General features: G+C 43.6%; 1 protein-coding gene across 1 annotated transcript in view; it reads right to left on the reverse strand.

Annotated features, from left to right (window-relative positions):
• Positions 1 to 27,620, reverse strand: part of RTN4IP1 (reticulon 4 interacting protein 1) — a 59,976-nt gene that overhangs the window by 25,331 nt on the left and 7,025 nt on the right. Inside the window, exons 2-6 of the mRNA XM_082249926.1 lie at positions 24,293 to 24,444; positions 18,785 to 18,853; positions 18,085 to 18,209; positions 4,388 to 4,436; positions 2,962 to 3,098 (exon numbers count right to left, since the gene is read on the reverse strand). Of these exons, the coding sequence (XP_082106052.1) occupies positions 2,962 to 3,098; positions 4,388 to 4,436; positions 18,085 to 18,209; positions 18,785 to 18,853; positions 24,293 to 24,444 (532 nt within the window). The remainder of the gene's footprint in view (positions 1 to 2,961; positions 3,099 to 4,387; positions 4,437 to 18,084; positions 18,210 to 18,784; positions 18,854 to 24,292; positions 24,445 to 27,620) is intronic.

Below are 27,620 nucleotides of genomic sequence, written 5' to 3' on the forward strand. Positions count from 1 at the left end.
GAAACTAGTTCCTTACTCCTAACTGCTTTGATACAAAACTGACATCCTATGTAGGAAGAGAGAGGATGTACCCTCTGGGACTGCCCATAGGTGTAGCCAGAACTTTTTATCTGTCTAGTGTCCTACTCCTGTAGAGGGCAGTATAACCCTACCGATATACATCAGGAACTCTGTCAATGAATGAAAGAGAAATACAGATTTTTATGTGGAATTGATGTGGCGGTTTTACACTATGGAAGCGGTCATCTGATTTTTTTTCAGTGGCTGCGATACTGCTGAGGTGGGGAAGATACGAAGATACGCAGTTCCATTCCTGCTGGTGCGTCTTGTGGTTCCCCTGAAGACTCTTCAACTAGGTTTAAACACCTCTGAGTTCGTTTAGGCCACCTATGATTTGGGGTCTTAGATTTTGGTAAGGGGCTGTGTGTGATAAGGTGGAGGGATGCACCGGAGACATTTTAATTGACACAATGCACGGATAGACTTATTTTAAATATTTCACGTATGGAAGTTTTTATTTAATTAATTTTCAATTTTTTTTTCTGGTGATATTTTGATTGGATAGATGGAACTAATGATTTAACCACTTTCAGCCCGGAGGATTTTCCTCCTTAATGACCAGGCCATATTTTGCAAATCGGCACTGCGTTATTTTAACGGATAATTGCGCGGTCGTGCAACGTTGTACCTAACTCTAATTAGATGTCCTTTTTTTCCCACAAATAGAGCTTTCTTTTGGTGGTATTTGATCACCTGTGAAAAAAAAAAAAGGAGCGACAATTTTGCAAAAAACAATATTTCACATTCTGCTATTTAACATTCCAAAAAAAAAAAAAAAATGTAACATTTTAGGCCAATTTGTTTTCTGCTACATCGCAGTAAGCGTATTTTGATTGGTTTGCGCAAAAGTTATTGCGTTTACTAACTCCGGGAAAGATTTATGTCATTTTTATGGGGTTTTTTTTTTACTAGCAATGGCGGCGATCTGCGATTTTTTGCGGGACTGCGACATTGCGGCGGACAGATCGGACCCCTAACTGCCATTTTTGACACTTTTGGGGGGGACCAGTGACATTACTACAGTAATCAGTGCTAAAAATATGCACTGTTACTGTAATAATGACACCGGCAGTAAGCCCTCCCACCTAGTACAGGGCTTACTGAGGGGTCTGCACTGGGAGGGGGGGGGGGGCTTACTAAGTGGTCTGTACTGGGTGGGAGGGCTTACTGAGGGGTCTGCACTGGAAGGGGGGCTTACTAAGTGGTCTGTACAGTACAGACCACTTAGTAAGCCCCCCTCCCAGTACACTAGTACAGACCCCTCAGTAAGCCCTCCAACCTAGTACAGACCCCTTAGTAAGCCCCCCTCCCAGTGCAGACCCCTCAGTAAGCCCTCCCACCTAGTACAGACTGTACTAGGTGGGAGGGCTTACTGAGGGGTCTGCACTAGGAGGGGGGCTTACTAAGGGGTCTGTACTTGGTGGGAAGGCTTACTGGGGGGTCTGTACTGGGAGGGGGGCTTACTAAGTGGTCTGTACTGTACAGACCACTTAGTAAGCCCCCCCTCCCAGTACAGACCCCCCAGTAAGCCCTCCCACCTAGTACAGGCCATTACAAGCCGGTGTAGCGTCGCAGCTGGGTGATCGGGGAGGATGGCGAATGTGTTGCGGCAGAAGCTGTGGCAGTACAGGGAGTACAGGGGTGCTGGAGACGGTCAGCGATCACCTCTCGTCTCCGACGGAGCCCGGCGGGGGAATTTCACCCGGCCGGCAATGCTTCAAGCGGCGCGGCGGCCGGCCGGGGGCGTGTGACGTCACGCGTTGACGCGTCGACGCTTTTTCTGCACGTCGATGATTTTTTGTAGTCGACGCGTCGTGGCAGCCCTAGATCTAGTAGAACTTAATTTTCTGACTAAAGTTTGAAAATAAAAGAAAAAATGATATCTGTTCATTATTTTCCAGACTGGACAGACCCTGACAGCAGGCAGCTTGTGGACAGGCAGACATGTAATCAGATTTGATTTTAAAGCATTTTTTAAACCCCAAACAAAAAAATTTAAAATACTGCAGCTTTACTACCTGCCGAACGACCCACGTATATACTGCGGGGTGGGGGCTCTCCTGCTCAAAATCAGGTACAGGCGCCTGATTTCCCTGGTGACCAGCTCCCGCTGTGATTGGACGAGAGAGGCAGAAAGGTGGTCCGTCTATGTAACCAAGGCAGATTGCCATTCAGCTAGTAGGGGAGACCAAGATCTTGTATTTTTTTGCAGCAAAAGCACCTCCCCCACAGTTGGAAAGCACTCCCTAGAAGCACATTTAACCCGTGGCTTGCCCCTGATGTTAGCCCCTTCCCTGCCAGTGTGCCACAGAGACAGTGCATTTTTTTAGCGCTAATCACTGTATTGGTGTCACTGGTCCCCAAAAAACTCAGCTTTTTAACTTTTACCTACAGGTAAACCAATATTAAGGCTTACCTGTAATTAAAATTGAATATCTCCTAAGCCTGCACTGTTTGGGAGATATTCACCCTCCATGCAGCCGCTGACACCAACGGCACATGCGCTCTGAAGGTCCGGTGTATCTTGCTGGACCTTCAGAGCTCCTTGCTGGCTTCTTGACAGAAAGTAAACTCCCATGAGCATGTGCAGGAGTGACGTCATCGCAGCTCCGGCCACTCACAGCTGAACCCGGAAGAGAGGCAGAGGGAACATGTCAGCTCCCTCAGCGGTGTCTGGACGACCGCGTGGGGGCTTCGTTGTAAGGTAAGTATTTCATTATGTGCTAGTATGCAATACACACTAGCACATTATGCCATTGTCCTGCAGGGGTTTTTTTTTTTTTTTTTTTTTAACACAGGGGATACAACCGCTTTAATGTGCTTCTCGTATTGTAACAGATTAAAACCCCCTAATCACAATTATCAATAAATGTTGTAAACAGTATGCTGAAAACAGCTTACAGGTCTCTTGTCTTCAGCTGGTCTTTTAGACTTGCTGCAGTGTAATCAACAACATCATCAGCTCCCAGGTCCTTCATCAGTGTCTGAGCTCCTCCAGAGCAAACAACAGTCACATGGGCCCCCCATGCTTTTAATAACTGAAATATAGAAACATGAGCACATGTCAGAACAAAGTAAAGAAGAAATATACAGTATGTATGTGCGCCAAGCAGCTTAAAGTGGAACTTCACTCTCTCAATCAACCTTGACTATTTAATCCTTATTCTGCATAGGAAGGTATAATAATTTTACTTTTTTTTTTTTTTTCTCACTTTTTTTTTCCTTCACATTTCTTCAGTTACTTCCAGGTTTCTTGCCCAGGCAAATTACGTCATCATACAACCCAGGAGTCTTCAGGAGTAGAGGAGGGGCCTTCTAAGCTAACCCTGCCCCAGAATGCATGCCTGAACTAAGGGCAGGTGGATTCCAGAAAGTAAATGCTACATGAACCATTTGCCCTTACTCAGAAATGCTATGGAGTGTTTTTCAAAGTGATTTCTCAGCAAAATAAAGAATGGAGACATGGATGGGGGAAGTTTGCTTTGAATATAAAAAATGGGTTCAATAGTGGTTTTGGTGCTCAGATTCAGTGTAGTTCCTCTTTAAAGTGTTCAAAGCATCCAGGTCATAATTCTGTCACTTTTCTCTTGAAATATCACACCTTCCTGTCATGGAAACTTGCTTCATGACAGTTACATCCTTTTTGTACAGATAATTTATACATATACTGTATGTGCCAAGTACAATACACACAATACAAATATAAATCTGTCATAGCAACTTATAGTCGAACTCAGGGAAATTAAATGGGAGCTCCTACACAATTATTTTTATAAACGATTGTACTGTATATGAAACTATGCAAAACTCTTTTGGTCATATACTGCATAAATGTGAAAGAATAAGCACGTTTTAGGGCAAATGTGTACAGATCAGTATCTTTTTCTATAAATGGCCAGTATCCACAGACATCAGACCACTGAGGTTGAGGGAGAAAAACACTGCCCAGCCAAATCACTGTATCATCTATACTACAATTACATTAGAAGATATTCTTTTCTCAGTATGTATAATATAATTATATATGTAAGTATAATATAATTACACACACATACATACACTATCCTTTACTAGGGACTGATAAGATGTTAAAATGCTTTTTGTGAGAAACAAAAAAAAAAAAAAAAAAAAAGATTTACAGTGTAATCGATAAAATAAATCTGCCCAGTGTAAAGTTCACAGATAAAAATGCACCTAGAATGTTAGAAAATAATATTAATAGGCTGTTTTGAGGGTTATGCCACAATATGGCGTGGATAAGGTATGCGTAATAAGAAAACACAATACCGAAGCTAAAAAGAAAATGAGCAAACTGCAAAACAATTACCTGGATGGCAGCTGTGCCAACTCCTCCAGATGCACCAATTATTAAAATGCTGCAATAAAAAAAAAAATAAATAAATACAGGGTTAAATCTGTAATACAGCTAAAGTGTAACTCTTTTAGCAGTATATTTAAGCAATATACAAATCTATGAAAAAAACTGTACAACATGAAATCGTACACATCATAGATGTAAACATATGACACTTCTGTCACCAAATTTAAACTGGGATATTTTTTCAGTTAGTCCTAAACAACAAGTGATATAAATTCATAAACTGCTATCTAGGAAACAATACAATGTGCTAAAATTTTAGTTTTATATAATCCATTGTAGCCAGTTTCAGCAAGCATATAGGAAGAGATTTACTAAAACGGGTGCAAACTGAATCTGATGCAGCTTTGCAAAATAACCAATCAGCTTCTAACTTCAGCTTGTTCAATTAAGCTTTTACAAGAAAACCTAGAAACTGATTGGCTACCATGCACAGCTGCACTGGATTCTGTGTGCACCAGTTTAGTAAATCTTACCCATAAAGCAGACTTTTGTTGCAAGTTTCTGTGATCTGTAAAGGCCCGTACACACGATAAGAAAATCTGTAGGGAAAATTCGTCCGACGACCGATCTGCCGATTTTCGGATTGTTAGTATGGTGCTTTCGACAGCCAACTCCGACTTTTCGGCTGACAAAATCCTGATGTGCAGAATATACAAATTTTGTCGTCCGTAATACAACGTCCGATTTTCGTCTGATTAGTACAGATTTCAACGGAAAAAAATCTTACTAGGCATGCTCAGAGACGAAAGAACACATACAAAGCAATCCAACACATGACATCACTTCTGAAGTAGAATTCTGTCGTACGGGAAAATCCGTATGAAAATAGCCTCTTCACTTTCCACATCAGACTAGCATGCCACAAAAAACGGACGACAGATCGTTCGATAATCTGATCGTGTGTACGGGGCTTATCCTTTGTCTGAAAACTACTCAGAATAACGCCTAGCGCTATGGAACGCCTGCATAGCATTTTGCTGGATCAAATTTAGAGCCACTCCAAAAATAAGAACAAAAAAAAAAAAACACTACAAAGATATATAGATAGCAGAAAAGCTAGTCTCACAAGGTCAAAGCCAGGATAAAAGTTAAAGGCCAAGTCCACCATTTAAACCAGGTTACACTCATATTTGGGGTGTGACATATCATGGTGCCAAAACACAAGCCCCTACCAGCAAACCACTCCCTTCTACAGGATGACCGCTCCTATAACTTTTTACATTTTGTGTGGCTCTGCCTGCACTTCCATGTCACATGCCACTTGGATTTTGCAAAAGCGTTTGGCACAGTTCCTCACACATGACTAAAGATCAGTTTGTAATTGGATAGGAAACTGGCTAAAAGATAGAATTCAGCGGTTAATGATTCTTACTCTGAATGGTCTAAGGTTGTCAGTGGTGTACCCCAAGGTTCAGTGTTGGGACCCTTACTTTTAAATATCCTTAGAAGTTATAAAGGGTCTGGGATTAAAAGTACCATTTCATTGTTTGCAGATGGCCCCAAGCTATGCAGTGGGATAACCTCCTTACAAGAGGTCTCCAACTTAGAACTTACTCGCCGATCTCAATGCACTGTTTAATTGGGCGAGTATGTGGCAAATGAGGTTTAATGTTGATAAATGTAAAGTTATGCACTTTTGGGGGTTAAGAATGTGCATGCATCAAACATACTAGGAGGAGTACAACTGCGGGAATCCATACTGGAGAAGGATATGGGGGTCTTGGTAGATCAAAAGCTTAATAATAGCATACAATGGCAAGCTGCGGTTTTTCAATGTGAGCAAAATACTTTCTTGTATTAAGAGAGGTATGGACGAGAGAGAGGAGAGAGGGAGATCCAATCCTCCTTTTCTGGGGTGCCCTGGTGATGCTCCTGGCTCCTCCTCTTCATCGAGTGCCCCCATGGAGAGACACTTTCCATGGGGGCGCACTTACGAGTCCCGCTGTTGCATCCATTGACACAGACAGCAGGACTCAAACGTTATACTGAAAGCAATAATTCTAGCACTAGATCTCATCTGTAGCTCTAAAAATGTTTAAAGCGTCGCCTATGAAGTTTGGCGATTCTAAAGCCTTAAAGCGGAGTTCCAGCCATTTACTCACCTGTCCAACGGTCCAGCGATGCGGCCGCCGGAAGCCTCGATCCTCTCCCTCGGAGCCGGCATCACTGCTGTGGGCACCCGGCTGTTACAGTTTGCGGCTTCACAGCCGGGTACCCACTGCGCATGCGCGAGTCGTGCTGCGTGCCGTGATTGGCCGGCAATCTTCTGGGACCTCTGACGTGTCCCAGAAGATTGCAGGGAGGGAAGGGGAGAGGAGAACTTCCGCTCAGGGCGCCGCGGCGCTCCGAGCGGAAGTGGGAGCGGGTACCTGTCAAAACTAGGTACCCGCTCCCCCCCCCAAAAAATGACATGCCAAATGTGGAATGTCGGGGGGTCAGGACTCCCTAAAGCGGAAGTTCCACTTTTGAGTGGAACTCCGCTTTAAGGTTTTTCACCTTAATGCATCAAGGTGTAAAAACATCTGTGCTGCAAAATCCCCCCCCCCCCCCAGCCCCCCTTTTACTTACCGGAGCTCAATCCAGCGATGTCCACGGGAGCAGTGGCTCTTACCCCTGTCTGCCTCCTCCCTGGGCAGATTGATAGCAGCGGGAGCCAATGCCACTCAAATGCTGTGTCAATTGACGCAGACAGGGCGCTTAGGAATGAGCAGGCATGGGTGCCCTATGGAAAGCGGAGGAGCCCGGAGCAACGGCAGGGGACCCTAGAGAGGAAGGATCAGGGCTGCTCTGTGCAAAACCATTGCACAGAACAGGTAAGTATAGCATGTTTGTTTTTTAATAAAAAAATAAAGCTCTGTCACTTTAAGAACTGTAGTTTGGCACCATTCTACGAGCATGCGCATTTTTAAAGCGTAACAGGTTAGGTATCTATTTACTCAGCGTAACATAACCTTTCTCATTTTACAAAAAAAAATAGGTTATACCCTGGGTTTTGTTTTGTTTCTTTTAATTCATTAAAGTGTATTTTGTAATGCCTGTGTAAATACTGTGTGACAAAAAAAAAAAAAAAAAATTGCAGCAACCACCATTTTATTCTCAAGGGCCTCTGCAAAAAAAAAAAAAAAAAAGAAAGATTTTTACATATATGAGAGAATTGTCAAAAAATAGGCCTTGGTAGGCAAGTGGTTAACAGAGATCTGTGAATGAATAAATTACAACTCCCATGTGCCACCACAGCATTTGCAGTTATTAATGGAACACAAGCTCTGTGACCAAAAGTCTGTACCTCAGTATAGACATGAAGCAGGCTTATATGCAAAAAAATAATAAAGGCACTATTTTTCTGGAAACGTGGGAGCATTTATTATTTGTCGCAAAAGGCAGACTTGGCCTTTAAAGTATCTAAACCCATGAACATAAATGGTATTAATTGCAGTACAGTCCTTAGATTTGATGGCTTCATTTTTTTTTTCCTTTCAGGCTTTTTTCCCTACATTTTAAAATTTGGTGATCAGGTGATCCGATTTAATAGCACTCTCTGTCCCAGGGTGACAACACTCACTCACTGAACTCACTGAAGCAGCGCAATCACCCTAGGACAGGAAGACTACAGAAAACCTGGCCTTCTTTCATCTCTATAATACAGGTCACAGTAGAGGGCCTTAGTGAATTGAGAAGCCGCTCGGCTGTCATTACAAGGAGCCGGAGGGGACGTCCCCCCCCCCCTCCCGCCACCTTCTGCGGCTTGCCCGGGTCTCCCGTTCCACCGGGAGACTCCGGCAACCAGCCTGCAGGGCCGCCGAAGACCCGATCAAAGCCACATTCGGCTCTGATTGGGTCTTTATGCAAAAACCCAAAGCAAGGTTCATACACATTTAATTTTTTTTACTTTTTTTACAAACAAGGAGTGCTTTATTGAAAGAAAAAACAACAAGACAAGTAATTGTCAAACAATATATCACAACACCGTGGGAATGAAGAAAACATATGCAGACAATGAGGTAAACATTGAATACAATAAGCAACTGCATATAGCAAAAACAGTAAGTAGACATCCCTGAAGGAAAATCTCTACAAATTTTACAGAGCAGTAAGAAAATTAGGAGCAGACCAATTCCAGAGGAGGATGGGGTGGGGGGGGGGGGGGATACACTGATCTCTGGAATTAATCTGTAGTCCAAGGAGCCCAAACCTTGTCATATTTCCAAGGGCAGCCCCTATTCATATAGGTCAATTTGTAAATAGGCAGGCCAGCATCCACCAACTAAGCCAGGACGACACCGTGGGAGGAGATGGGGAGGACCATCTAAGCAGTATATCTTTTTTGGCATAGTACAGCAGGTATGACAACAACAGCTTAGAGTGGTGCGACCGCTGCTCATCGTCAGGGACTCCCAACAGCGCCAGCCCAGGGGAGACCTGAAGAGAGAGCCCTAGACTACTATTAATGACTCCAAAACAGCAGCCCAGTAACTTTCAATCCCAGAACATATGAAGATAGTTCCCCCCCGATGAATATGACAGCGAGGACAAGTAGGGTCCCGCTTAGGGTATATGCAATGCAACCTTACGGGGGTATAGTAGACTCTATGAAGAAACTTCACCTGTATTAGTTTACCCCGAGAAGGAATCACCAGTTTGGGACCTGATTCTAAACATTGTTCCCAGTCTTCCCGCTCCAGGAACGGAAGATCAGCCTGCTACATAGTCCACAATTGTTCAACCCTGGGAGAATCAATCCCCAGAAGCAACGCATACAGAGAGGACGAAGGTTTCTGCAAATCCCTCGGGGTCAGAAGCTTCTCAATAGGGTCAGATTGGAGGAGAGGGGCTCAGGAAATTGAGCTCGGAGGGTGTGGCGCAATTGAAAGTACCTAAACCTCATCCATAGGGGCAACCGAAACGTGCTTAGTAACTGGGAGAATGGCAGGAGCCTACCCGACGGCATAACATCAGCCAACATTTTCACCCCATACCTCGCCCACACCTGGGGGTACGGGAGTAAATGCAAATGAGGCAAAAAGGGGTTCCCCCATATGGGTTGGGCAGGAGACCACTGAGCGGGCTGAATAAATTTGCGACAAGCGGCAACCCACACCTGCCAGGTAAGTCGGGAGGGGTCGGGTACAAACCTATACGCCCATGGATCTCTATACACAAAGTTCCTCAGGTCCGTAAGAGACCCCAAGTAGGCAGCCTCCAAACAAGTGGCCGCATTCATGGTAGAACTCTGGAACCACCAATGGACCGTGACCAAAATCGCAGCCCAAAAATAGACCCGAAAATTAGGCAGAGCCAAACCCCCCAGGGCAGTCGGAAGCCATTGGGTAGATTTCGAAAAAAAATGACCCAGTACCCAGCACGGTGTATTACGGAAAATATAGGTATATTTAGGCAGGAGCATCATTTTGAGCAGGTTAATTTTCCACAAGAGATTCAACGGCAGGCTGGCCCAAGAGGAGCACCTCGCCTTTAGATCAGAGAGCAGGGGCAACAAGTTTGTCCAGAAAGGAAGAGAGAGGCTTAGTCACCTGAACCCCCAGATAACGAAACTCCGTCACCCAGGTCTTTCGAGACCACCCAGGGGTCTGTTGAGCCAACCTCACCGCATCATCATCAATGGGGAAAAGCACCGATTGGACCAAATTAATGCGGATGCCGGAGAAGTCCCAAAGGTCAAAAATATGCAACAATGCCTGAAGAGAGGGACCCACATCCCGGAGGTAGAGGAGAGTATCATCTGCATACAGGGATATTTTTTCCTCCAGAGCACCCACCCGCAAGCCACCTACCTCATCCGCCACCTGAATCAAAATGGCCAATGGCTCCAGCACAAGGGTAAACAGGCTAGGGGACAGGGGGCAACCCTGGCGAGTGCCCCGGTGGAGTGGTAATGAGTCCGGCAGGTCCCCATTCATGCGGACCCGCACCCTGGGAGCCCTATATAGCAACTGGAGGCCATAGAAAAAATTGGGGCCAAAGCGACGCAGCACCTCCCACAGATATTCCCACTCCACCGAGTCAAACGACTTTTCGGCGTCCAGGGACGCAACAACCCGTGTGCCAATGTTGTCATGGGGAAGGTATAGGTTAAGGAACAATCTCCGGATGTTAATGTCAGTTCCCCTGCCCGGCATAAAACCCATCTGATCAATATTGACCAGGTCTTCGATGACCGTGGACAAGCGGCAAGCCAAGATCTTAGCAAAGATGTTGGCATCTACATTTAGTAATGAGACGGTACGATGCGCAATCTAAGGGATCCTTGCCAGGTTTGGGTATCAGGACAACATGGATGGCACAGATGCACAAGTGCGGTGCTTACATTGAGTGCAGCTCTTTGTTAGGTCGAAGCAACAGTCCCACGAACAGGCAGAAAAGAGAGAAAGGTGCCACTCAGTGTAGCAGATGTAAATAATATTTTTGACACATCAAAAACTTATATGGAGGTAAGCGTCTATCTTCATAGCTCGGCGTCCTTCCGGGTCCGCGGAGTTTCCATCCCTGAGGCTGGCCAGTGTAACGCTCCTGCGTTTTATGTATGATGTGGATTTTCAGCTGCAGAAATATTCCACTTCAGTAGTCATGTAGAGAAACGCTGAGACACCATTCCCAACTCTCAATGACTCATGTGTGGATGATCTCAATTCAGCAAGTAAATACACACACTCAATAAGATGTTTCCTAGAGTGACTTATGTATATAGTAACACAGTGATGATAGGCTGAAGAGACAGGTTGGGTAGAGATGGTAGATGACAGACACTTGAAAGGAAATGTTCTTGAAAGTAAGATCGTAGCAGATGGGATGCAGATAGGTTTAGCAATCATGTATGGTAGCAGATGACAGAGTAGCAGGTGGACATACAAGAGAGATCAACCCAGTGCAAGAACAGGTGGCAGTAGGCTCAAGAGCTAGCAATCTTAGATAATGCAGATGTAGTAATAGTCCTTAGTATGCAGAGCTAGATAGTGTAAGCTTTAGTATGAAAGTTATAGAGGTTTCCCCTGTGGGGTACCTATCACTAATAACAATGTAGCAGAGGAGAGGTTCGGCAAGAGCGGATGATCCAGTAGCGGGATACAGGGATCAGCGCAGCGTGGTTCCGACAGCGAGGTATGCTTGCAAGCATGAGAGCTTCAAGACAGGTTAGCATCAAGGCACAAAGCAGTTTGAACGAACACATGTGAGTGAGAGCCGGCGATCTAAATAGCCATCCAGTCCGGCGCTCAGTGATGACAGCATCAGTCTTAAAGGTGTATGCGCACCTTACCAAAAGAGAATGGTGGGGTGCATACACTTATGAAAGAGTAATTAGGGTACCCAAAGGTACCAGAACATTACAGTACCCCCCCCTTAAGGCTGGCTCCTGAAGGCCTCTGGAGCTGGTTTGTCTGGGTACTTCGCATGAAAATTGCGGATTAATCTAGAGGCATGTATGTCAGAGGTGTTTAGCCAGGTGTCGTCTTGGGGCCCATAGTTCTTCCATCGAACCAAGTACTGAAGTCTTCCTCTGTGGATACGAGAATCCAGAATCTCTTTTATCTCGTATTCTTCTCCACCTTCAACTTGTACAGGAGGAGGTGGGATAGTAGGCCTTATTCGTTGGTCAGGAACATGGGGCTTCAGTAGCGACACATGGAAAATGGGATGTATTTTGAGGTCTATTGGCAATGTAAGCTGTACTGCAGCTTTTCCAATAAGTTTCTTGATTGGGAAAGGTCCCAAGAACAGAGGTCCAAGCTTTTTGCTAGGGATTTTCAGTCTTAAATTTTTTGTTGAGAGCCAAACGAGGTCCCCGATAGCGTACTGAGGAGAAGGTCTTCTGCGAAGATCATAGTACTTCTTTTGTTGACTATGAGCGTGTGCAATGGTAGTATTAAGCAAACCCAGAGAGTCCTTTATTTGGGTAAGATAGTCTGAAGCTACTGGGTTATTTGAAGGAAGGATGCGTGGTGGAAGAATAGAGGGATGAAACCCATAGTTCAAGTAGAACGGACTCTGCTTGGTCGTACTGTGGGTTGCGTTGTTGTAGGCAAATTCTGCCAGAGGGAGAAGATCCACCCAATCATCCTGTTGGTAAGAAGTGTAACAACGTAAATATTGCTCGATGCATTGGTTGACTCTTTCAGTCTGCCGTTGGTCTGCGGATGGTAAGGAGAAGTGAGCTTCCGCTCGATCCGTAGTATGTGACATAGTTCTTGCCAGAACTTGGAAATAAATTGTGATCCACGGTCAGACAGAAGAGTTTTTGGGATACCATGTAACTTAAAGACATGTTTCATCAGGAGTTCTGCCGTTTGTTTGGACGAAGGTAGGCTGCGAATAGCAATGAAATGTGCCATTTTTGTCAGATGGTTCACTGACACTAAGATGGTATTAAATCCTTTGGAAGGAGGCAATTCCACTATAAAGTCCAAGGACACAACTTCCCATGGAGTTTGGGGTATTGGTAGACTGCATAGTAGACCGGATGGTCTCGTAGTGTCAATTTTGGACCTGGCACAGACATTGCATGAAGAGACGAATTTTTGTATAGATGTTTTCATGTCAGGCCACCAGAATTGCCTGGTAATCAGATTAAGAGTCTTTGTCATACCCATATGTCCTGCCATAGGCACATCATGCGATAATTCCAAGATCTTGGTGCGTATGGTAGGTGGTATGTAAAGTTTGTCGTTGTAGTAGAGGAAGCCTTCTGCATCAGTATTTAGTTGTGGTGGGGGTGAATCCAAACTTATACCATGCAAAACCTCTTCCTTCAAGGAACGGACAACTCCAATAATGCGTTTGTGAGGTATTATAGGAGCGGAAGGGATTTCAAAGCAGTTTTCTTCAGCTAGTCGTGACAGTGCATCCGCCTTTTTGTTCTTATCTGCAGGTGTGTAGGTCACTAGGAAGTTAAACCTTAGAAAGAATAGTGACCATCGTACCTGTCGGTGCGAGAGAGTTTTGTTAGTCTGAAGATATTGGAGATTTTTATGGTCCGTGTATATAAGTATTGGTAATTGGGTGCCTTTGAGTAGATGTCGCCAATTCTCCAGAGCCAATTTTATAGCAAGCAGTTCCTTTTCACGAACGGGGTAATTTATCTCTGGACTGCTTAGGGATTTAGAAAAAAAGGCGACTGGATGAAGTGGTGAAGTGTGAGTTGGTCGTTGGGAGAGTATTGCTCCTACTGCCATGTTAGACGCATCTACTTCCAGAATGTATTGGAGGGATGGGTCTGGATGGCGTAGTATGGGAGCAGAAGTAAACCTTGTCTTTAACAGGTGAAAAGCTTTATTTGCTTCATCTGACCATTTGAATGGTTTTTTAATGCTAGTGAGCTGTGTGAGGGGTCTCACAATGGCAGAGAAGTTTCTAATGAACTTCCTGTAGAAATTCGAAAATCCAAGGAATCGCTGTAGCGCCTTGCGTGTGGTTGGTGTAGGCCAATCCTGAATGCAGGATATCTTACTCATGTCCATCTCGATTCCTGTTTTGGATATGATGTAGCCTAGAAACAGTACCTCTTCTTTATGAAACAAGCATTTTTTCAGTTTCACATAAAGGTTGTGTGCAAGCAATCTCGATAATACTAGTCTTACATGTCTTATGTGTTCAGACAGGGATCGTGAATATATAAGTATATCGTCCAGATATACCACAACACAGACATCTAGTAAGTCTCTGAAAATATCGTTTATAAATCGTTGAAAAACTGCAGGGGCATTGCATAGCCCGAATGGCATTACAAATATTCGAACAATCCGTATCTGGTTCTGAATGCAGTCTTCCACTCGTGTCCATCACGGATTCGAATGAGATTGTATGCTCCTTTCAGGTCCAATTTTGAAAAATAGGTAGCTCCACGCACCTGCTCAATGAGCTCAGGGATAAGCGGTAGAGGATAGCGATCTTTTATTGTAATAGCATTCAATTGCCTATAGTCGATGATAGGCCTGAGACTTGAGTCCTTATTGCGGACAAAAAAAGAGTCCTGCTGCTGTGGAAGAAGTGGAAGGTCTAATAAAACCTTTTTCCAAATTCTCATCCAAATAGTCTTTGAGATGGGAAAGTTCATCCTGTGAAAGAGGATAAACATGACCGAACGGCAATTTGCTATTTGGGAGTAGATCAATGCTACAATCATAGTCTCGATGGGGAGGTAGTGCTTGAGCATTTTTCTCAAGAAAAACCTCAGAGAGATCCTGATAACATAGTGGTGCAATCTCATCTGTCACCACAGACAGGATCTTCCCGAAAGACGGGAGGTTACACGTACCCTCGCAATAGCAAGAGAGGAAGGTCAGGGTCCGTTCCTTCCAATCTATGGTTGGTTGATGTGTGTGCAACCAGGGAAGTCCCAAAACAATGGGAAAGTGGGGTGAAGGTATTAGATCGAAGGTAGTGGTCTCCATATGAGACCCGTTAGTAGTGACTAGGAGTGCCTGTGTCTGATCAGTGATCGGACCAGAGGATAAAGGAACACCGTTAATAAGACTCACTGAGACAGGTTTAAGTTTAGAAATAATAGGAACTTTATTTAAAGCAGCAAAACGTATGTCAATATAATTTCCACAAGATCCTGTGTCAATCATGGCCTTAGTAGTAATCCTGTTCTGGTCCCACTGGAATGTTAAGCAAACAGAAAGGTAAGGGTTAGTGATTGAAGTTGTCAATCCCCCTAGGAGGACATGTGAACACTCACCCTTCTTTTTGTAGACTAGGGGACAGACGTTTATCTTGTGATCCGGGGATGCACAGTACAAGCAGAGATTACCAGATCGTCTTCTGGCTCTTTCCATAGTTGATAGAGGTGGGCGTATGGTTCCTACCTCCATAGGAACGGGGTCAACGGCCGAAATCCGAGAAGAACTGGATAATGACATTCCCATTTTCTCAGCCTTTCTTTCTCGTAGTCTTCTATCTATGGTGATACTGAGTTGTATCAATGCATCCAGGGTTTTTGGCAGATCCGCTCGGGCGAGCTCGTCTTTAACGGCCTCTGATAGGCCAAGCCTAAATTGGGATTTCAGAGATGCATCATTCCATTCTGAATCAAGGGTCCATCTCTTGAATTCTGCGACAAAGTCTTCTACAGGTCTCCCACCTTGTTTCAAGGATCTTAATTGAAGATCGGCAGTACTCTGCCTATTGGGATCATCATATAGGCTAGTGAGTTCTGCTAGGAACAAGGCATAGGAGTTGAGAAGCTGGTCGCTTTTCTCAAAAAGAGAGTCTGCCCAGGCCCGAGGATCGCCTGTTAGGTAAGAAATAATAGTACAAACCTTAATGTGATCAGTAAGGTAGGTACGGGGTTTTAGCAAGAAAAGTAACTCACGTGCGTTTTTAAATTCGCGAAATTTTTTGCGATCGCCTGTAAATACCAAAGGAGGATTTATTTTGGGTTCAGGGGACTGAGCAGTGGTAAGTTGTGTCAGTCTAATTACCTGCTGCGACAGAGCCTGATTGTCTTCTTTTAATTCAGCAAGTGCGTGTATTAACGCAGTTACTTGCTGTTTTAATTGTGTCATCTGAGTGGTTATTTCTGCTGAATCCATTTGTGGTTCGTTCAATCTGTAACGCTCCTGCGTTTTATGTATGATGTGGATTTTCAGCTGCAGAAATATTCCACTTCAGTAGTCATGTAGAGAAACGCTGAGACACCATTCCCAACTCTCAATGACTCATCATGTGTGGATGATCTCAATTCAGCAAGTAAATACACACACTCAATAAGATGTTTCCTAGAGTGACTTATGTATATAGTAACACAGTGATGATAGGCTGAAGAGACAGGTTGGGTAGAGATGGTAGATGACAGACACTTGAAAGGAAATGTTCTTGAAAGTAAGATAGTAGCAGATGGGATGCAGATAGGTTTAGCAATCATGTATGGTAGCAGATGACAGAGTAGCAGGTGGACATACAAGAGAGATCAACCCAGTGCAAGAACAGGTGGCAGTAGGCTCAAGAGCTAGCAATCTTAGATAATGCAGATGTAGTAATAGTCCTTAGTATGCAGAGCTAGATAGTGTAAGCTTTAGTATGAAAGTTATAGAGGTTTCCCCTGTGGGGTACTTATCACTAATAGCAATGTAGCAGAGGAGAGGTTCGGCAAGAGCGGATGATCCGGTAGCGGGATACAGGGATTAGCGCAGCGTGGTTCCGACAGCGAGGTATGCTTGCAAGCATGAGAGCTTCAAGACAGGTTAGCATCAAGGCACAAAGCAGTTTGAACGAACACATGTGAGTGAGAGTCGGCGATCTAAATAGCCATCCAGTCCGGCGCTCAGTGATGACAGCATCAGTCTTAAAGGTGTATGCGCACCTTACCAAAAGAGAATGGTGGGGCGCATACACTTATGAAAGAGTAATTAGGGTACCCAAAGGTACCAGAACATTACAGCCAGCAGATGACACTAGGGGAGAACCAATCAGGTCAGGTCGAGGCAGCGGTGAAGCGCATACCTCACCGGAGGGCCGCACGAACGTGATGACGCGGGGGGTGGTAACCGGTTTCCTCACTGTCTCAGCTTCCCCCGCACTCTATACAGGATAAGTAAGACAGGGTCATCCTGTACCTCTGGCCATTACTGTATAAATGGGACTGTAAAAACCAGGGCTATCAGTGTAAATTTTTTAAACCGTGTAAACTTTTCAAGTGTTATTACACCACAGGCCACACACTTTACCACCACTTCCACCTAGAGCCCTTAGGTACTCAGGTGCTTCCTCATGCCCTTTCACTATGAGGACTTCGATACAGGACGGTCTATACTCGGGTTGCTGCATACACCTTCTGGACACACAAGCCCCACAGAGGAATACCCTCAACTGTAGCTATGGTGCGCACGCTTCCCTTGCACCAGAGTAGAACCCGGTTTTAACACCTCTCTGATCCTGATATGCCCAGTCTAGAAAAGGTGGATAGAAAAGGTAATGAAGAGCGTACAGAGGCAGTGTTACAAGAGGCTGCAAAATGTTTCTCATCCCTTGACTTTGCTATACACCTGAAGCTGCAGCTTTACGTAAAAGGTTTGCCAATGTGGACACACTCACTTCTGCTGTGTGCGAAAGTCTCAGCATTGTTGCACTTGATTTTCCTCCGTCTTGCAATGCTGCTTTGGTTACATGGAGACCTGCAAACTTAAAGGAGCGGTCCACGCATGCCCCGAAACTGGTTACCGCCTCCCCCCCCCCGCATCATCAAGTTCGTACGGCCCTCCAGTGAGGTATGCACTTCACTGCTGCCTCGATCAGACTGAGTGCCCTGATTGGTTCTCTAGTGTACTAGTCAACTACCGGCTGCTGCTAGCCAGTCTCGGGGAAACACCGTGGACCTGGAAGGACGCCTACTTATGCAGATAGACGCTTACTGTCACTTTTAGATCCCCAGATCCCTCCTCAAGAGTACCGGTCAAGTAAAAAAAAAATATCGGTCCATATCTGCTAATACCGATACACGATGACCAAAATAACGGTATCAGTATCAGCAATGAAAAAGCTATATCAGTCGATCCCTACTACATACAAACAAACAAACAAACAAACAAAAGAAAACCTGCATTAAACAGTTTGACCACAGGATGAAAACAAGCAAGAGAAAATTGATGCATTAATAGCTTTTATGTCAGGAAAAGTAGACTGACGCTCACCGTTTTCCTGGACAGGTTTCCTTTTTCAAACCGCAGCTGTTAACAAGGGCAGCCCATGCCGTGAGGGCAACATAAGGCAAGGAAGCAGCTTCTGTATGACTTAGTGACTTTGGCTTCAACGATACCTAAACATAAATCAAACTCAACTGAATTTATGCTAAATTCCTCTGTGCTAGTTTACAAAGCTGAAACAGTAAACTGGAAAAAGCACTAATTTAGATTTTTGAAAGAGAATTCATTTTTTACTACATTCATCTCATTAAAATAGGAAAATCTAAAATGTATTAAATACCATTAGCACTCAAGGTAGACAATAAAAGTACAAACATCTAAAACTTCAGGAATGTATATATATTTTTTTTCCAGGTGTAAATAATAGAATATATAGTATGTAAACAGCATATTTAAAAAGATCTCCAAGTTCTGATGTATACACAATACAATATATAGATATACCCATTTTTAAAAGCTGGAAAAAACAAAAAGGTGGAGTTGTTTCCCATAAAGACCAGATTCCATGTTTAACCTTTAACTTAGGAGACCTGGTTGATAATCATGGTAAAAAAAAAAAAATAAATAAATGATATATTTTTTATAACCAGGCTTCCATTTGTTGCTAAAGAACAATGCATATTTTGTAAGGGAGGATACAATCTAATGTTTAAACTTTCCACAATTCAATTTTATTTGATATATTTACCTCATTGACATTTGCAACAACAAATTCTGCAAACGTGCCCTGCTTCCATGGAGGGACTGCCGCCCAGACCTGTCAAAACAATTTAAAAAAATAACTTGGATCAATTGGTTAAATTGAATATACATTTGTACCAAAATTATACAAAGATGCAAAGTTTATGCATGTATGGTTTTCCATTCTAGCCAGTCTAGTATAATAATGTAAGGAAATGTGATGATATTCCTTTAAAGGATTCAGCAGGATAAGGATGACATAGGCAGGGGATCTTACATATGAATATATTGACCCTGATGTAAATGTAATTCTAGTCCCCTACTGTGATTGTTGGCCCTGCTTGACTTTGTACCTGGTGGCTTTTTCACTTGGCCCGGCTTTATCCTCAATATATTTATATGTAAAGCCTTGTACACATTACTAGTTTTTTTTTTTTTTGGTTGAACGAAAAACGACCCCACCAGCTCCTTGTACTGACAATTGAGCGGCTACTCAGCCGTATTGGTTGTCATTACAAGAAAACCGACAGTCGGCTCTGAACAACATAGTTACATAGTTACATAGTTAGTGAGGTTGAAAAAAGACATCAGTCCATCCAGTTCAACCTATGATGTGTGTGTGTGTGTGTGTTTGCTATTAACCGTACATTGTATACCCCTGTATGTTGTGGTCTTTAAGGTGTCCATCTAATAGTTTTTTGAAACTATCAATGCTCCCTGCTGATACGACTGCTTGTGGAAGAGAATTCCACATCCTTACCGCTCTTACAGTGAAGAACCCCTTACGCACTTTAAGGTTAAACCGCGTTTCCTCAAGTTTTAGTGAGTGGCCACATGTCTTATTGTATCTCCTCTCTCTGAATAGTTTGTTCCTTATGCTCGGGTCGCCAGTACAGTATTTGTACATTGATATCATATCCCCCCTCAATCTTCTCTTCTCCAGAGAGAATAGGTTCAGTGCTTGTAGTCTTTCCTCATAGCTGCTGTCCTCCATTCCCCTAATTATTTTTGTTGCCCTTCTCTGGACTTTCTTCAGTTCCAGCACATCCTTTCTGAGGACCGGTGCCCAGAACTGGACAGCATACTCCAGATGTGGCCGGACCAGAGTCTTGTAGAGTGGGAGAATAATCTCTTTATTTCTGGAGTGAATCCCCTTTTTTATACAACCCAGTATTCTGTTGGCTTTGCTTGCGGCGGCTTGGCATTGCATGCCACTGCCAAGCCTGTTGTCTACCAGTACCCCCAAGTCCTTTTCCATCCTAGACTCACCCAGAGGTTCCCCCCCTAGTGAGTAGCTTGCTTTCTGGTTTCTGGCCCCCAAGTGCATTACTTTACATTTTTCAACATTAAATCTCATCTGCCATGTAGTTGCCCACCCCGTTATTTTGTTCAGGTCCTCTTGCAAGGTTTCCACATCCTGCATAGAAGATATTGGCAAGCCTAATTTAGTATCATCTGCAAATACTGAGATTTTACTAGATATCCCCTCCTCTAGATCATTTATGAATAAATTAAACAGGATTGGTCCCAGGACCGAACCCTGGGGGACCCCACTTTCCACACCCGCCCAATCCGAGTACTCCCCATTAATCATCACCCTCTGGACTCTACCCTGGAGCCAGTTCTCTATCCAGGTACTCACCTTATGGTCCATACCTACCTTCCTTAGTTTGTACAGTAAGCGTTTGTGGGGAACGGTGTCAAAGGCCTTTGCAAAGTCCAGGTACACCACATCCACAAGCTTACCTTTATCTAGGTGGCAGCTCACTTCATCGTAGAAGGTTAATAGATTGGTTTGGCACGAACGATTTTTCATGAATCCATGCTGATTACTACTTATAATACCGTTTTCATTACTAAAATCTTGTATGTGGTCCCTTATCATCCCCTCCAAAATTTTGCAGACTACTGATGTTAGGCTGACCGGCATATAGTTACCCGGGATATATCTCGGCCCCTTTTTAAATATTGGTACCACGTTGGCTTTTTTCCAATCAGCTGGCACCATACCCGTCTGTAAACTATCCTTAAAGATCAAGAATAATGGTCTGGCAATCACCTGGCTGAGCTCATTAAGAACCCTCGGGTGCAAGCCATCCGGTCCCGGGGATTTATTTATGTTAAGTTTCTCTAGTTTAGCTCTAAGTCTATCCTCTGTTAGCCATGGCGGCACTTCCTGAGGTGTATTATTTAGTTCGGCCTTACAAGCAAGGTTCGTGTAGCCCCCCCGATTCCTTTGTGAAGACTGAAGAAAAGAAATTATTTAACACTTCCGCCTTTTCTCTGTGGCCATTTTTCCTTTATCATCTTTTATGGGGCCAATGTGTTCTGACCTCGCTTTCTTACTGTTTATATACTTAAAGAACTTCTTGGGGTTCTTTTTACTCTCCTCCGCTATATGTCTCTCGTGTTCTATTTTAGCCGCCCTGATTTCGTCTTTACATTTCTTATTACACTCTTTGTAATGCTTAAATGCTGCCAATGACCCCTCAGTCTTGTATTTTTTGAAGGCCTTTTCTTTAGCTCTAATATACATTTTTATGTTGGAGTTTAGCCACCCAGGGTTTAGTTTTGCTCTTTTAAATTTATTTCCCTGTGGAATGCACTGGCCCACCCCTTTGTTAAGTATGCTCTTGAAGCACTCCCATTTTTCCTCTGTGTTCTTTGTTCCCAGGGTTCTATCCCATTTGATATTTTCTAGCAGCGAGCGCAGTTTAGGGAAATTGGCTCTTTTGAAATTCAGTGTCCTTATATTACCTTTGTGTCTCCTATTACTGTAATTAATACTGAAACCAATTGACCTATGGTCACTGTTCCCTAAGTTGTCCCGTATTTCTATATCCGTGAGCAGGTCTGTATTGTTGGTAATCAGTAGGTCAAGTACCGCATTGTTTCTTGTCGGTGCATTCACCATCTGACCCATGAAATTGTCCTGCAAAACATTTAGGAACTGCCGAGCCTTGGCTGAGTGCGCAGTTCCTTCTGCCCAGTCTATATCAGGATAATTAAAGTCCCCCATTATAATGACATTCCCCATCCTTGCTGCCAATCCTATCTGTAACATGAGGTCCGCCTCACCCTCCTCCCTCTGGTTGTGGGGCCTATAGCATACGCCCAATATTACCTTCCCCACCGTGCCTTTCCTTTGAAGCTCTACCCATAGGGATTCTGCCTCGTCCATAGCTCCATTATTAATATCATCCCTCATATTTACCAGTATACTGTTTTTAATATACAGACATACCCCTCCCCCTTTTTTACCCTCTCTATCCCTGCGATGAAGGGAATACCCCTGAATGGTCGCCATCCATTCATGAGAGCTGTCGAACCAAGTCTCAGTTATCCCCACAAAATCTAAGTCCTCCTCAAACATCAGCAGCTCCAGCTCTCCCATCTTGTTGGCCAGGCTTCTGGCATTGGTATACAAGCCTCGTAATTTTGATCGGTTACATTTATCCTCGTTTGATGTTTTTAGGCTGCTCTCTTGATTTTTCCCCATACCCACCCTGGGTTTAGGAGCTCCGAACACCCTACTGCTAATGCCCCCATTTCTGCCCTCTGAAACTTGCTTTCCACTGGCTAATTCTACATCTGTACCCTCCCCCCAACGGTACTGGGGTGATGCCTCTAGCTGCAGGCGTCACTCCGGTACAACCACTTGAAGTAATAATCAGTCATATCAGCAAGTTTGTGGCTGATACTAAAAAAAAAAAAAAAGTGACTATCGGCCTTCGATAATCGGCCGCACCCTAGTCTTTAGCAAAAGGGTTCATTTCAAAAAGCAGCAATCAAAGTTTCAAACGCTACCCCACTTCAGCGAAAATGTTGGTTTTAGTATTCAGTTCATATACAGTGCTCAGCATAAATGAGTACACCCAAACAGATTTGTCAGAAAACCCTTTACAAGGGTTGAAGAAAATTGCCGTGCAAGTCCACTGCAGTTACCTAAAGAAATAGAAAGCCAAACTGAGGTGATTGTTTCCCGTGACACAATACGGCGTACACTGCAGAGGAATGGCATGCATAGGTGTCGTCCATGAAGAAAGCCTCTCCTAAGCCCACTTGCACAAAAAAAAGCCCACCTAGAATTTGCCAGGGCCCTTGCTGAAAAAGAAGATGACTACTGAGACTGTGTACTCTGGAGTGATGAGACAAAGATAAATGTTTTTGGAACCAATGTCTTCAAAACTGTATGGTGTCGCAAAGGTGATGATTACAAAGAAAAATGCATGGTGCCTACAGTGAGACATGGTGGTAGCAATGTGCTTCTGTGGGGCTGCATGAGTGTTGCTGTGTCGGGGAGCTGCATTTCATGGATGGTATCATGAATTCACAGACGTACTGCTCTGTATTGAAAGAAGATCCTACCATCACACTGTGCCCTTGGTCGTCATGCATTTTTCCAACATGACAATGACCCAAAACACACATCTAAGGCCATTGTTGCATTTCAGAAGAAGAACAGGGTGAAAGTGATTCAGTGGCCAAATATGTCTTCTGATCTGAACCCAATTGAACACCTATGGAGAATTCTGAAGAGACAAGTTGAGCATCAGTTTCCATTTAGCATCCAGGCTCTAAAAGAGGACATTCTTGAAGAATTGAAAAAGATAGATATTGCAATATGTCACCAATTTGTTCATTGCATGCTTGGGAGACTTGGTGCTCTTCTTACAAATCATAGAGGTCATACAAAATACTAGATGTAGTAGTTTTTGTTTTGGGGTGTATTTATTTTTGCATCAACTAATTTGATTAAAACTGAAGATTTTGTAATCCAAGTTATATTATTAACCTTACTTTAATGTAATGAGCTAAACAGATGTGCCATAAAACTCAGTTTTATCAACATTTTGGAAAATGTTCTTGCGTTCATTGAGAGATTGATTAAAATCTTACTTTTCAAAAGGGGGTGTACTCATTTATGCTGCGTACTGTATCTAATCCTGCTGTAGGAAATATTCCAAGAGGAAGTAGAATGTATTTAAAGTGTACAAGACATGCATTACAAAGTAAGAATAGTGAAGACTTTGTTTCCAAACAATGAATGTCAACTTGTGACATCATTCAAGTCAAGTATTGGACAGGGGATCTATTTGTCAATATCATTACATATGTTGGAAAACTGGTTTTCTTTCAGAATAGTTTAATTGAGTTTTCATCAAAAAAAAGTGTCCAGACCACTTAATTATCAAGAAGGTCTTTGCCACATGGGCTATTCTTTGTTCATACTATAGCACAAATTGGGAATTTCCATTGCCCGGCCATGACCCATGACTGATATTTGAACAAAAAAAATCCCACTTGTTACACAGATTGCAGGTATTTACAACAATTATTAATTGTGGTAGGATAGGGGGACCATGTGACACATAAAAAATACTTTCATTGCTAAAAAAAAAAAAAAAAAATGCAAGGAGTTGCAGGTGTGTAGAAGAGGACTTTTGACCATTTGGCATTAGTACTTCTAAAGAACTCTCAATCTAGCAAAGCTTTTCATTTTCAAAAAACTTGCCTTATCTCCAGGTTTAAAGTATTTTACTGCAACTCCACACTCCATTACAACTCCGGAAATATCTCTTCCCAGAATTATAGGGAACTCACTGCCCGATGTTTTCAGTTGCAGAGGATCACGAGTCATACTCAGGCTGGCAGCTCCATAACCATCTGCAAAATATGTATATATGGTTAATCACGGACATCAACATTTACTAAATTCCCCAATCACACTTTCTTATATCATAGTATTTTGCAAATATTTTGATCAGCAAAGAAACATATCAATTACAACCATCAGAAAATTTACCAAAGCTTGGCTATACTGGCTACTCCTTTAAAAATTTCAGCTATCACATCTGTTTGTCAAAAGGGACCAAAACAATTTTTACATTTCAGGTAGAGATGCACCAACATTTCGGCCGAAAATGGGTTTATTCCTCACCGGGTGGCCGAGCGGCCGCTAATAGCTATAACTATGAGCGCTTCACTTCCCTATCAGGCGGGTATCTCCTCTGACAGGGAAGTGAAGCGCTCACATAGTTATAGCCATTAGCGGCCGCTCGCCCACCCGGTGTGTTAGTTCATTCATGCACAGATCGTAGTAGTAGTGACATCCCCGGGAGGCGGGCCGCCGGCCAGAGGTGGGTCTTTTAAAAAGAAAGGACACAGGAGAAGCCGAGTGAGAGTAAGGAGATTGCATTGGGATGGTGAGGGACGCTGAGGCAGGGGGGGTGGGATGCTGAGGCACGGGGGGGGGTTAGGGAGGGACGCTGAGGCGAGCTTACCAATGGTATTAGTATTATGCAGCATGAGGGGGTTAATGTATTGCCACTGCTGGTCACTGATGCATTAGTGACCAACCAGTAGCAGTTAATGAACCCCTTTGTGCTGCATTAGTGCAACCAGTAGCAGTGCAACCAGTGTTAATTAACACTGATACTGGTTGCACTAATGCAGCACAAAGGGGTTAATTAACTACCACTGGTCAATCACTAATTCATCAGTGACCAGCAGTGGCAATACATTAACCCCCTCATGCTGCATAATACAAATACCATTGGTAATTAAATTAACCACTATACTGCAACAGGGTGGCAGCTACAGGTGTACGTCGCTGCCTGTTTTTGGTGTATGCCCCTGTTCTATCTATTTTAAAATTATTTTAAACCTACTGGTTTGACATTCATTTTTTCACGACTTACAATACGGAAGTGATGCATTTATTGTTTTTGAGTGGACAAATAAGACTCGCTCTTGTTAATCTAATCTTCAAAGCATCATTTTTTTTCAGTTTTAAAAGGTAGAAAGGGGTTAGTAACAACAAAAAACACACTTTTTCCAGTTCAACCAATAATATTTTTAAAGGCTTAAAATAACGGTTTCTCTACAAAGGCACTGCAGATCTTGCTTTTGAAGCCAACGCTAATTTTTCAGAGCTGCTATCTAGGGCTGGAGTATAACTAGCGATCACAAAAAGACAAATGTCCTGCGCTCAAGAGAAACACACTGGCAAAGGGCGATCTGCAGTCTTCAGCTGACCCAGTATATGCACCGGTTTTGCTGCCACTGCAGATCAGGGAAACCCAAAGCAAATACTGCAAAAACAAGGAACAGAGGGCGCACCAACCTACCTTTGTGGGAGCTTTATTTGTTAAAAAAAAAAAAAAGAAAGAAAGAAGACAGCTGTATACTCACAAAAATCATCAGAAATAAGGCACATCAAAGTCCACAGTGTACTAGAAGCAACCTGGTCACTTTAGACAAGTCCCAGGCGCGAGAACACGCCGATGCATTTCGAGGGGAGGTCCCCTCTTCCTCAGAGAGGGAAACTAGCCCCAGGAGCCAATCAGGCTCTCAAACAGAGGGCATGTTCAAATTTGGAGAGCAGGGTGAACAGACTAATGACCTTATACAGTACATCCGGAAAGTATTCACAGTGCTTCACTTTTTCCACATTTTGTTATGGGACAGCCTTACTCCAAAACAGACATAAAACTGATTATTTTCCTCAAAATTCTACAAACAATACCCCATAGTGACATATAAGACGCTGGTTTGAAATCTTTGCAAATTTATTAAAAATAAAAAACAAAATCACATGTACATAAGTATTCACAGCCCTTGCCATGACGCTAAACATTTAGCTCAGGCACATCCTGTTTCCACTGATCATCTTTCAGATGTTTCTACAACTTGAATGAAGTCCACCTGTGATAAATTCAGTTGATTGGACAGGATTTGGCAAGGCACACACCTGTCCAACAAGGTCACACAGATAACAGTGCATGTCAGAGCACAAACCAAGCCACGAAGTCCAAGGAATGGTCTGTAGACCTCTGTGACAGGATTGTAATGAGGCACAGATCTGGGGTAGGGTACAGAAAAATGTCTGCAGCATTGAAGGTCCCAATGAGCACAGTGGCCTCCATTATCCGTAGATGGAAGAAGTTTGGAATCACCAGGACTCTTCCTAGAGAGAGCAGTCAGGCAAACTGAGCGATCAGGGAAAAAGGCCTTGGTAAGGGAGGTGACCAAGAACCCAAAGATCACTCTGACAGAGCTCCAGCATTTCTCTGTGGAGAGAGGAGAACCTCCCAGAAGAACAATTATCTCTGCAGTACTTCACCAATCAGGTCTGTATCGTAGATTGGCCAGACAGAAGCCACTCCTCAGTAAAAGGCACAAAACAGCCCACCTGGAGTTCTCCAAAAGGTACCTGAAGGACTTTTAGACCATGAGAAACAAAATTCTCTGGTCTGATGCAACAAAGATTAAACTCTTTAGCCTGAATGGCAAGCGTCATGTCTGGAGGAAACCAGGCACCGCTCATCACCTGGCCAATACCATCCCTATAGTGAAGCATTGTGGTGGCAGCATTATGCTGTCTAGATGTTTTTCAGTGGCAGGAACTGGGAGACTAGATGGGATCCAGGGAAAGATGAATGCAGGAATATACAGAGCAATCCTTGATAAAAACCTGCTCCAGAGCGCTCTGGACCTCAGACTGGGGCCAAAGTTCATCTTCCAACAGAAGAACGGCCCCAAACACACAGCCACCATAACAAAGAAGTGGCTATGGGACAACTCTGTGAATGTCCTTGAGTGGCCCAGCCAGAGCCCAGACTAGAACCCTATTGAACATCTCTGGAGAGATTGTAAAATGGCTGTGCACCAACGCTCCCCATCCAACCTGATAGAGCATGAGAGGTCCTGCAAAGAATGGGAGAATCTGCCCAAAAAAAAGGCATGCCAAGCTTGTAGCATCATACTCAAAAAGACTTGAGGCTGTAATTGGTGCCAAAGGTGCTTTAAAAAAGTATTGAGCAAAGGCTGTGAATACTTAT

Source organism: Pelophylax lessonae, assembly GCF_965119305.1.
Source record: "Pelophylax lessonae genome assembly, chromosome: 3".
NCBI classification, from domain to species: Eukaryota; Metazoa; Chordata; class Amphibia; order Anura; family Ranidae; genus Pelophylax; species Pelophylax lessonae.